We start from the raw sequence: 13,074 nt of genomic DNA, 5'->3' as shown, positions 1-13,074 counted from the left end.
TTGATTTGTCATACTGCCAGGCTGATCAAACTTATACCATTCTGTTGTTTACACTATTAACTCTTACTACGGCACTTCAAATAATACTAACATATTAGGGGGTTTTAAATAAATGGAAATTAAAAATACTAACCAGCTACCAGATAATTTTAGAATATTGTCAAACAAACATGCTTTTAATTCAGAAGATTCCTGTCCCCTGATTTAACAATATTACAATTTCTCCATACACTGCTCAGTGAATACTTATTGAAAATATTTGCGGTTATTTAAACACTGAAGTTTGACAACGTCATGTCTCATTCTCACTTTTCTGTTACACTGGATGTGGAGCATTACTGTTTCTAGTATGGAGCAGCACGGTGTGCAGCACTCGTCCAACCAATCCCGCTCTGAGGACAAACACGTGCGTGTTTGATTCGGTCGGCTGGCCATCTGTAGACTGGCGACAACATAAGCTGCAGTTTACACTGGAAAGTACAGTTGCGAGAGAATCTGCACAACTACTGTCGCATAATGTGAACAAGATAAACAATTTTACACACGAGAACTGTCACAAGTACTTGTACAACTTGCAGCAGTTGTACCGCTTGTTGTTCCAAGAGTCAATACGAAATCTGTTTACACACGGCAGTGATGTCTCAGCAATGTTTATAATTGAAATTTTAATAATCGAGCTGATCTCCAGTTCTTGCAAACAATTGTCTTACACTGGTTGTGGCAGCGCTCGCGAGCTCCTGCACCCGTTGAAGACACGATCTTTACAGTTGTACACAAAAATTGCAATTTTTTGCCAGTGTAAACAGTCGAGGTTTGGATGTGACCGTGATATCAAAACATAACACCACTTTCTTTGTTTTAACCTATGTAATATGAACAATCATTCATAGACCAACCGAGGTTTCGGCCGCGATACGAGTGGTAAGCAGTGGGCTGTAAGCGCTGGATTGAGTGGCGACTTAAAAGTTTAATGTTTGCTTTGTACATATGGGGAACAATCACGACAGACGTGAACGGCAGGGCGGTACCACACGATGCCGCTTATCTGCCGCTAATTCTAGACAGTAAATGTTTCTCCTCCGCTCAGCCCTCAACTCATTCTGCCATTGCTGTGCAACATGTCAGACGCAAAAGCCCCTTTCTTGGCGTTGCTTATTATAGCTTATCCACCATTTTTCTCCAAAATTTATCTTATCAGGCCTGGTTAAAATCCAACTGATATTCTGGTGTACTCAAAAACCAGGTATGTCAAACCGTCAAACATATTATATTATTCAACGAATATTATATTATTTGTAATGTGTTCAGAGCGTCCACCAGGTCTGATAAAAGCTATGGCTACAAAAAGTAGTTCCCTTTTATTTTAGTGCCAAGACAAATTTTTCCCATGGCTATCTGCATAGATTAATACTTTTATCTTGATTTTTTCCCCTTTGTTACTTTGCTATCAATTCTGATTGTACGAGGTGTGTTCAGGAAGTAAGTAGTGTTTCATTCTACTGCCGCCATAGCGCTGCAATCGGTGTTCCGCGCATGCGCACTAGTCGTCCTTGTTCACTGGCTATAGACTCACACCATTTTAGTTGTGTTTTCAATTTTCTCAGAACGTTTAAAATGTTTAAGATAATTAGTGATCCCACTGATTGCGAGATTCGTTCTGTAATAAGATTTTTGAACACAAAGAATGTGAAACCGGCTGAAATTTATCGTCAACTATGAGATGTTTACGGAGAAGACATGACGAGTGAAGGAATGGTGAGAAAGTGGTTTAGAATTTTCAATAGTGGTCGAACAAATGTGCATGATGAGAATCAGAGTGTTTGGCCTTTTCTCGTCACCGATGATCCAGTACACCCAGTTGGCGAAAAAGTCCAAGAGAACAGACGCACTCTTTTGTACGAAATTGTTACGGACCGCTTAAGTTATCGCAAGCCGTGTCCCCATTGGGTTCCAAAAATTGTCACTGACGTGCACAAAACCAAGAGACTCGGAAGTGCTTTGACTTTTCTCACACGGTACAGTGATGATGGTGAGGATTTTTTAAACAAAATTATGACAGGTGATGAAATTTGGGTCTGTCATGTCACACCGGAATCCAAACAGCAGTCAATGAAGTGGGGACACATGCAATTTCCGAAGAAACACAAATTCAAGACGATGTCTGCATAAAAAATCATGTACACTGTCTTTTGGGATCAGAAAGGTGTTTTGCTGATTGATTTTCTCCCAAGAGGTGAAACCATTAATGCGGCAAGGTATTGCAAAATCTTAAGAAAACTAAGGCGGGCAATTCAAGACAAACAGAGAGAAAGGCTCAGTAACGGAATTATGTTGCTCCATGACAATGCTCGGCCCCATACCGCTGTTGACACTCAAAACATTGGTTTGAGAATTTCGTTAGGAGCAGTTCGATCACCCACCCTACAGCTTGGACTTAGCACCGTCTGACTACCACTTGTTCCTGCACAAGAAGCACGAGCTAGGAGGCCAACGCTTTGAAACCGACGATGAAGTGAAAACTGCCATGGAGTCATGGCTACATTGGTTGACAGGAACCTTTACGAAGAGGGTATAGACAAATTGATCACCCGCTACGACAAGTGTTTGAACATCGGTGGAAATTAAGTCGAAAAATAGTTTAAGGTTGGGGCTTTCATGTACAAATAAAATTGTGTTGGAAAAAAATTGTTTCGTTTATTTTTACGGTACTTACTTTTTGAACACACCTCGTAGCAGACATTTCCCTACTCACCATTTCCATATCAATATTTTTGCTTCTAATCCTGTAACATATTAAAAAAAGATCATCAATGTAAGCTGCATTACGTAATAAATTTGTAAGGTTTGATTTCCACTTTACAACTGTACAGAACAATGTTTCATATATTCCGATTTTATTTTTTTGTGATTCTCTTACGGTTGTTTTGTATGTATACGAGTAGTTGTAGTTGTGTATGGTCTCAGAATTTGTATTCCTAAACGTTGTATGCTTGCAGGACTATGAAATACATTGCTCTTCTGGACACTATTGAAAGTTTGAAACTGTTTTTTTAAAGTTCAGAAATCTTTTCTAAACCTTAGCTGCTATAGAGAGGTATTTGAAGGACCGTAGAAGTGATGACCAGAACACCTACATTGTTTTCCTACTACACTTGATGCATGTGCAAGTACTATACAAACCTGGCTGTCTGAACAGCATGCTTCACTTTAGCTGCTATACAGAGGTATTTGAAGAATCGCTGGTGAGATGACCAGAACTGTCCCCACATTGTTTTCTTCATTCGATTTTCAGCATCTATAAGTTCCGCAGCTTCTTGAAACCTCTGCATTGCTTCCACCCACTAGACAACAACAGAAAACCTTATTCAAAAGCTCATTGAATGCTTCCATGGGTTAGCTTAAATCAATAGGGAACAAGACAAATATGAATGGAGCAATGAAAAAGTTGGGATAGCAAGTCACAATAAGTATAAAATTTTACCATTACTAGCTTATGTTAAATTTCATGTGAGGGAAGAGAAAGTTAACAATATATGATAGATTATGTATCTAATTTTTATTTAGGTGATTGTTCCTGATTTCTTATCAATAACGGCAACTCTTAGAATTTGGTACCACTATACAAATTAAACTGAATTATAGAGTAGGGTTGAATCTAACATTTGATACTCACTTATTCATAACATCGATATATCTGAAAATCTAGTCGAGTATATTACAGTTCTATACAGCAAGAAGGTGGATGTAGTGGTAAACAAATCCAGTACCTCGCATCACAACTGCATACGACATTAACTAATACAGAATGAGCAACTATGGCGAAAGACGTGACTAGACATTGTACAAATAATTGCCATAAGCAGAGACTTAAAACAACACATCATAAACAATTGTGGCACAAAAACATAACTCATAACTCACAGTTAATGATTGTTGTACAAATAAAAGACAGAAGACTATGACACTTTTTTAGAAAAAAGGGTTTTAATATAATATTCATTTCACATACATACTTGAAATTTATTTCTCGATTTAATGGTTAGGTGATCACACCATAATTACATCATTCACATCATACAAATAATAGGCACATAAAATGAATCATATATGGCAAATAGTAATACCAATAAAACTGAATTTCTTCTTAAAATTAAGAAATAAAATAAGCTGAAAACATTCTTCCCTTTGGCCAGTAAATTATTTCTCAATGAACTATGAATAAAAATGACAAGACCAGTGGACAAACCATATGGAGAGAAGGTATTGACGGGTAAAGTTAAGGATAGTCTTGGAAGTAGTGAAAAAGTTAAAATTTAATGTTGCATCCCTAATCTGGTTACTTTGTAGCCAAGCCAAGGACAGTTAAAATGATTATGGATAATGAAAAACCAAAAGATGTCATGACTTATTCAGATATCACAGTGATTTTTTATTTTGAGCAACAGTCCAACATTTCATGAGTGGAAATGATGGTCTGGAAACATCTGTGTGGTCGTACTCATTGTGTAGTATACAAATGTTAAACAAAAGAGACTGACTAAATTTTTACAAAACTGAACATTTATCATTACTTGTTATTTTAATTCTTTTCTCTATGACTAGGGGCTGTAAAAAAAATAATAAATCGGTTTTTTACTATTATATTTGTAAAAAAAATGTCTTATTATCTGTAAACCTATTGAGTGTTTACTGTATTCCCGTTTTATCCAGATTTTCATTCATCCCGATAACTTCCAGTCCCAAATAATCCTGACAAATGAACTTGTACTGTATAAGATTTCTTTCTATGGTAACCAATTTTAGTTCTTGTTTTTGCAAAATTCAAAACTGTAAAATACAGGCAAAACCTTTTTAAGAAACATTTCTTTTACCAAAAAATTATTCATTTATAAAGTAAATGTACTGAAGTTTACAAATGTTAATAGGCAATGAACTTTAAGAAAGAAATATATTTTTAATTGCTGGTTTATATTTATTGTTATTGTTTATTATAGTTTGTGTTATTGGAATTATTTGTGTTGAAGAATTTGCTAGCCATTGTAATTTCAAGGAGAATTTACTAAACATTCAGATGCTAAAAGTCTAGATAAATTATATTAACAAAATAGGTATGAGATGTAGATAAATAGGTTTTAAAAACCATTTAACATTTGTTTATATTCTACTTATTTAATTAATAAAATTAAATCTTGATTCTTTCATCATTTTTTAAAAGAATAAGCTTACCTTACTTATATTCACACCTAATCAAATCTTTTTTAATTGTAAAGAATAGATTGATATGACTTACAAGTGAGACAGAATCATCATAAACTTTCACGAAATCTGGAGATAGTGGGACCTCTTCTATCTTGAACGCTACTCCGTGAAAGCTGAGCTGACGAGCGATGTACATGCCTCGTAGCTTCATGTCCATGGCTACTATTTCCATCGCACCAACACCTCTACATCATAACACACATCTAACTTTACCAGAGATAACATTTGTCTACTCCCAAACAAGATTTATTTCAGTTTATACCTTATCTTGTCACATACAACAAAAAATATTCCGTTTAAATTGTAGTTGAGTAAGGAAAAATGGAAAACCCACATGAAATTTTTTTTTACTCAGGTGGAATCGTTTTAAACACAAAATTATGTTGTGCAGGAATATTTTTGGATATTTATTTAATTTATTCTAAATAAAATTAATATATTAATTAATTTAAACTTTGGATTCCTGGAGATGGATACATTCTTGATACACAAAAATTGATCCCTCAATACCAATAATTCTGCTTCATTATCACAGAGTAATATGGTACAAACAAACATGGCGCAAGCAAACGCCTAACTTCATGCAGCACAAAAGAACTGCAATATAAAGACACAATTTGATTAAATATGAATGATTGTGTCACAATTATAATAGAAGTACAACTTTAATAGATACAACTGTTAATTATATTATGACATGATTTAAATAATTTTAATTCACTCTGAAAATGTTTTATAACATTTATAACAATATTTGACATTATTTATTTAAAATATTTCTAAACACATTGAGATTGAAGTTACAAGTTATGGTTTGGTTAACAAATTCAAAAATTGACACCATTAAAACTATTAATAATGTAAAAAAGTCGTGAATATTACTTCCTTCATTAAATCATATGGACTATTGTTTTAATAAAGTAAAAGTAAAGTAAAGAATGTCTTATTTTACCAGGCGAAGTTAGGGCTAAGAAGCCCTCTCTAACACTTAACCTGTTATTCAAAAGCAAAAATAAAACTTTTATGAAGTTGCAGTTCACATTTTACAATTTCTGAACAAACCAATATAGCACATTATTAAAATTGTCATTTGTTACTACACTAGGAATGCAATTATCTGAAGTTGATAGGTAAAGTCTATTTGATATAATCAAAATGTATGGTATTTTAATTTATAAAGCACCATTTCTTCTCCACTATTATTCGACAAACATCATTTGTAGACCTAAAACACATTCCAAAGAGAAATGTATATTTGTAATTTATTTGCTTTTTTAATTAACACGTTCACTGGGTACACACGATTTTTCACAACTACCGTTGTATACCCGATCGGGTATACAATGTAATGATTCTTACTGAGCAGACATCAGTCATCATTACTATTATTCTATCCCGTTCTCAATCAGGCTATAACTACTGGCTAATATATTACATGCTAAGATAGGAGCCATGGAGTGTACCTCTTTTCGACGGCAGAGATGAAGTCAGTGAACTCAGGGAAAGGAGTACCTTCACCCCACATACCAAGCCGGGTCATGTAGGCCATGTTACGGGGCTCTGATGCTCCAGTTGCTGAAGCATATACCACTCTTGCCTTTGGCAGTTTATTTTGGAGTTCCAATACAGTTAAACCTGTCTTTGTTGGCTTTGATGAACCAACAGGGCATAAATTTTTTGCTCTGTGGCATTCATCAAATACTATCTGAGAAGGAGGAGTTAAAGGAAACACTTCACGTTTAAAGCACATAAGTTGTACCACTTTACTTTTGTGATGATCTTCAATACTGGTGCCTCGAGGTTAATCAATAGGTTGTGGATTCTCTTTGAAATGTGTGAAGGTTAGATTAGACCGTCTTAACCCTTTGAATGCCACAAGGCAAAAAATTTAGTACAAAAGAAATGCACTAGCAACTATATTGCAAGTCATATGCGAAAAATGCCAGGGAATAATAAGAAGTATTACCGGGCTTCGGGAAAAAAGAATATATTTTTATTATTTTTCATACTATTTTTATGAAACAGGTATCAAAATATTTGTAAAAAGTTGTATTACAATAAAATGTTACAAAACAAATGAAACAACATAAAATAATATTAGTTTTGGCATGTCAAAACCAAAAAATGTATAAAGCAATTTTTATTTTTTAGTTTTTATTTTTTTTGACAAATTAATAAGAAACAATTTTACTATGGGAAGAATTTTTTTAATATTCTTTATAACATTGTTAATGTGAAAAAAAATAATGGTTAACTTTTTTATATAATTACTATAGTTACATAACAATGCTTGAAATTATGTACATAATGAAAAAATCATTTTTCAGTACCGGTAACACAACACTAAAACAAAAATAATTAATGCATTACTTACATTTATCCTTTGGTTCTAAAGTATATCTAATATATGGTCTTCATATTTTCCCAAAAAATATGTACACACACACGCGCACACACACACGCGCGCGCGCACGCACGTACGCACGGGAGATATCAATTTAACAAAATAATTTTAGAGATCCTAACCTCAAAACGATGTAAACACAACCATGTAACCGAACGTATTATTTTAGATATTACGCATACTATAAGTAGCGAGTTGTTTACGCGCCAACGATGTTACGCGCCCGGTTAATCACCGCCCGCTGTTGTTGCTTCTATTATTCTGTGTTTTTTTTATCTTCACTAATATAAAGTACTATGTGAACTATTATTTATCTATTGCAGGATAGTTAAGAAATAAAACAATATTGGTTGTGAAAAGAATTCATGAAAAATAAAGCGTTAAAAATTACGATAACAGACGGCGACGACGGATCGTCGCCTGGCACTTTTCGCACAGTAAGTCGGCGACGATAGATCGTCGCCGTGGCACTTTTCGCAAGGGTTTTTGGCGACGATGTATCGTCGCCGTGGCACGCAAAGGGTTAATATCTTTAACTATAAAAAAGTAAAATTTAACCCTCAATGGGCCTCGGTTAAACATCTATTGCCCAAACCGTTTTTGGTTCATTTTGTAATAGTTTTTGTTTATATTTATAAAACATATCTTTTGTCTAAATGTATTAGTGTATCATATCATTTTGCTCAGCATGATGTGTAAATTATAAACATATGAATTATAAGAGATTGTATGATAACTACAAAAAATTATGACAGTATAAATGAGAAAGTTTGATTTTTGAAGACACAATTTTAAAATTCAAGTGCAGAGGAAAATAAGCATATTTATTTTTTTGATCCTTTAAGTCTAAATGTATTAAAGTTTTGAAATTTATTTGGCTACAGAGAAATGTATAGTTAGTTCAATTACTAAAGAGTAGAAAAAGATAGTGTGTAAAAACGTATAAACGTAAAATTTCATAAAAATAAAAAAATAAAATAACAATTTTTAAAAATTACCACAGAAAATCGACAATAGGTTTTTTATTAATTTTTAGTGGTAAATTGTTTATTTTCAGAGGTAAAATATAAATATATATTTTCTTATCCCCATAGTCTAAATGTAGAAAAGTTTTATCATTTATACCTCTACATTGAAACGTATAGCTTTTTAGGTATAGAGGAATTATATATAAAGTATTAATTATTTGAATCAAATGGGACACATTCTTTCCCAGGGCAAAATTTTAACTGGATCGCAATTCATAATACTTTTTGAGGTACACAAGCGAAAAATGAAAATGCCATATAATTCTACACCTTTTTTAGATATATATTTTAATGTGTTTTTTTAGTATAATTTGTTAATATTTATAAAGACCACTTGTAAAATAAAACAAACTTACACATTGTTGAGTAACAAAGATTTATTGATGATGACAACAGTAGTATTTGAATGAAATGACAACAGTAGTATTCGAGTGAAATGGTATGTCAATAGCTGAAATAATAATAAAGAAACGCACAATAAGTAAACACGACATAACTGGTAGTGTGCACACCTGATGTGAACCAAAGTTAGTCACAATGACCAAGGCAACACCGGGCAAACTCTAGAAAAAGGAGAAGTTTCAGCAAACAAAGAGAAAACAATGGAGCAACTGTTTTTGAGGAGGAGTTTTTAAGTAATATTTCATATTGAAATATTAATTTGTACCAAAGCTTGCTCGATGAAATAGAATAACCTAATGAGTGTTAACATACTGAAATGCATGGTTCAATGAATGATCTGGTTATTCTACAATTCATTAAGGGTTGAAGACAGCTTATCTATCATTAGCTGTTATATAATTTAATGATCGAAATGGCCAGTTATCAATTACATAATTTGTGAAAGCAACTTTTATAGAAAAGTACTAAACTTTATGTTTTTGGATATGATTTAAAATCACGCATTGCAAATCACAGATATGATGAAAATACATTGTTTTTCTTTAATGTTTATATTTTAAAGTTTTGTTTATACACCAAATATATAAAAGTATTATTAAATCAAGTCAATAAATTAAAACAGTACCACTTCATAATAATTTAATACAAATTGCTGAAAATAGCATACACTTTTAACCCTTTGAGCCCCAAGTGGTCGATTTTTGGACGTCTGATAAGTATGCTTAAAAGACTAAACGGTTGATTTCTGGACGCCGGAATTTCGGTATTTTTAATAAGTAATATAATAATGTTAGCATTTAAAATATAATTTTGCTATATACTTTAAAACGTATACACTTTGTTAAAATAAATATAAGTATTGAACAAAAAGGTATTACTGGAAAAACTTATTCGTTTGATATCACAAATATTTATAGAAACATATTCAATCCCAAGTTCGTTATTATACGATTTCAAACAGATAGAATAATCAAGAAAAATCCTTCAAAATTTGATAATTTGAATGTAAAAAATATCAGAGTAAAATTGAATGGTTCTTATTATCCACATGAACTGCAAAATTTAAACATTTCAGGAGGTCTTCAGAATTATGTATCAGATGTATCATGGACATGTATTACAATCCCAAAGAATTTATAGGAAACAGGCCAATTTATGTCATTGATAGATACAACAAAAAGTTTGACAAATATTTCTGGTTCAAAGAACGATATAATTATCAATATAGATTTCAAAAATTCTGTTATAGATAACAAATACGATTTGTTATGTTGTAGTTGTTTCTGAGAAATTTTTATCATATGATGTTTTAAGATAAGGGATGATTGGGGTAGATTTTGAAAATTTTGTTATTTTCATAAAATGTTAAGTAGAAAACTCACTTGCTTTTGAAGTTTCAGATTTTTCCAATTAATTTTTTTAATTTTTCTATGAATATTAAGAAATAGGGGATGATTTAACCCTTACAGATAAGTTAAGTCGAAAGACTTAAATATTTACTATATGTATACCAAATTTCATTAAAATTGGATAACTAGTTTTGGAAATATAAAATTATTAACAAATTTATAAACTAGCACTCCTAGTTGTAAAAGTGAGAACAACTTATATAGCAGAGATTTTGCTTATAATTTTCGAGATTCCCGTACACCAGTTGGTAAGACGTTGCCTTCAAAGCCTGAGGTTCTGGGTTCAAATCCTTTTTATTGAGGACATAGTTGTTGTTCAGTGGTTGGGGACAAGTCTTTACACTAGTGGCCATAGTGTAATGACTATAGAACAAGCCGAGTAATAACAACTATGGTTGGTGCACCATTTGCCGAACCATTACCCTATTCCTAAATTCCCTCTCTTCCTTAATTCGTTCATTACATTCATCATCATTCACATCATTCATTAATGTAACATTACACTTACAAACACCCGACAGTATTCACTAGATTGCTTCTCTCACTCAACATCTACACAAAAAATTTTTTTTAAATAACAAATATTGAAGACCTGAATTGTGCTTCTAACTATTAACGTTGGACATTAGCAGTGCTGGGCAATAAATAAGAATAAGGTAAGTAGAAGTTTGAGTAGATATGAGAATCCTAAGCGAAAAAACACGCACACTAGCAACACTACACCAAAGACACAATCATTCATTTTGTTAAAATACTTAAAATCTTTGAATTGGAACAAAGAAAATTAATAAACTCAAATTCAATATTTAAACTGTCGTAGATAAAAATGATGAATTTTTGTTTAAAGTAAAAGATGTCGCTGATATTCTTGAATATAAAATACGAGACAAGCTAACATATTAAACGTAAATGATGATAAATCAATGTTTAAAGATATAAATCAAGGGAGTCTATTGAATAGACTACCTTCAAACTTTCAAAACGACACTGTTTTCGTTAATGAATCAGGTATATATTCATTAATTCTTAAATAAAAAAAGCAAAATTATTTTAAAAAATCGAAAGAGGTTTGTAAAAATTTTGGAATATCAAAAACATGTTGATAATGATGAAAAAATTATATTTAAAGATATAAATTACAAGTCTATGCGATAGATCCTTTAAAAATCTTCATCCAAGTACGATTTTTATTACAATTTTAAGATCAGGAAAAGAAGAAGCAAAGTTATTTAAAAAATGGAAAGTGTATATAACATTTTGGAATATGAAAATACGAGACAAGCTATCATAAATAATGCTGATAAAGATGATAAATTTTAGTAAAATAATTCAGTGTGGTTGTTTATACTACCACAGAAAATATTAAATAAAACACTATTTTCATTAATGAATATTATTAATGAATTAATAATTATTATTAATTATATTCTTTAATTGTTAGATCTAACAAATTAGAAGCAAAACTATTTAAAAATTGGAATGGTAACAATTCGTTACTCACACAAAAACTAAAAAAAGCATTTTTCGCGTTTCAATTACACGTTGATGAAGATGACAAATTTCAGTGTTTTAATAAAAAATTCGTGCTGGTATTCATACTACCACAGAAAATATTAAAAAAAACACTATTTTCATAATATGAAATATAAAAACATAATGAAAGCAATTAGAGAAAAATGTAATCATGTTAAAGAAAAATAAAAGAAGAGACTCGAAAATATACGTTTTGACAAGAAGAACGAACCGTTCTCCTTACAAAAATTACATCCTAACATGGTTTTTATCAATGAACCTGGTATATATTCTTTAATATTAAAAAACAAAAATGCAGAAATTTTATTAAACTCTTGAATTATAATATTTTGTTTGTAAATGTCTTTGAAGATTATAGAATTGTTGAATTTTTCTTCCACATATGCAATGAACTGGTTTATAAAAGATTTCTCGTATACAATCTTTACAATATGCTTGTCTTTTATCTCTACTAATGCCAATTGTAAAAGTTAGAAATATTCTTGATTTTTTTACAAAGGGAACAATTTTTCTCTTCCAAATCTAATTTTTCCATTTAATCATACAATTGTCTTTCATATTTATTATGATAATCTTTACACATATACTCTAATCCAACTTTTCTATTCTTAACTTTATAAAACTTCGATAAATCTTTAAATTCTTGATACTTTGTACATTTCTTTTGAGCCTCCTTTTATATAGAAAAATTGTTGTTATAACCTTGACTTTTTAATTCATATTCATAAAAGCTTCCAGTTATTTCTTCATTATTTAAATCTTTTATACTGTAAGTTACAGGATCTGTGTTATTAATTTGATCAATCACAAAGATTTCTCCTGACCACTTGTTCTTATACTTGTTTGAAAATGTTTCTTATTAGAAGTTCTTACATGATCAGTGACTTAAAATTTAGTTTTCGTGTGAATTTCTGGTGCAACATACTTGAAAACCGTTTCTAATAACTCTTTTTCTGCATCCTTATCTACATCTTTCGGTTTCATCTTGATTGTACTGTACTATAAACTATATCATTATAATTGTTTACGATTATTGAAG

General features: G+C 31.4%; 1 protein-coding gene across 4 annotated transcripts in view; it reads right to left on the bottom strand.

The window, feature by feature from the left end:
* LOC124369031 (protein strawberry notch) overlaps nucleotides 1-13,074 on the bottom strand; it is an 89,795-nt gene that overhangs the window by 38,466 nt on the left and 38,255 nt on the right. For all 4 annotated transcript variants that reach the window (XM_046826706.1, XM_046826710.1, XM_046826708.1 and 1 more), the window contains exons 10-12: nucleotides 6,723-6,964; nucleotides 5,291-5,444; nucleotides 3,181-3,341 (exon numbers count right to left, since the gene is read on the bottom strand). In XM_046826706.1, the coding sequence (XP_046682662.1) occupies nucleotides 3,181-3,341; nucleotides 5,291-5,444; nucleotides 6,723-6,964 (557 nt within the window). The remainder of the gene's footprint in view (nucleotides 1-3,180; nucleotides 3,342-5,290; nucleotides 5,445-6,722; nucleotides 6,965-13,074) is intronic.

This window comes from Homalodisca vitripennis, chromosome X (genome assembly GCF_021130785.1).
Source record: "Homalodisca vitripennis isolate AUS2020 chromosome X, UT_GWSS_2.1, whole genome shotgun sequence".
NCBI lineage: Eukaryota > Metazoa > Arthropoda > Insecta > Hemiptera > Cicadellidae > Homalodisca > Homalodisca vitripennis.
Note: the sequence above shows the minus strand (reverse complement) of the source record. Positions and strands in the feature narration are given on the sequence as shown.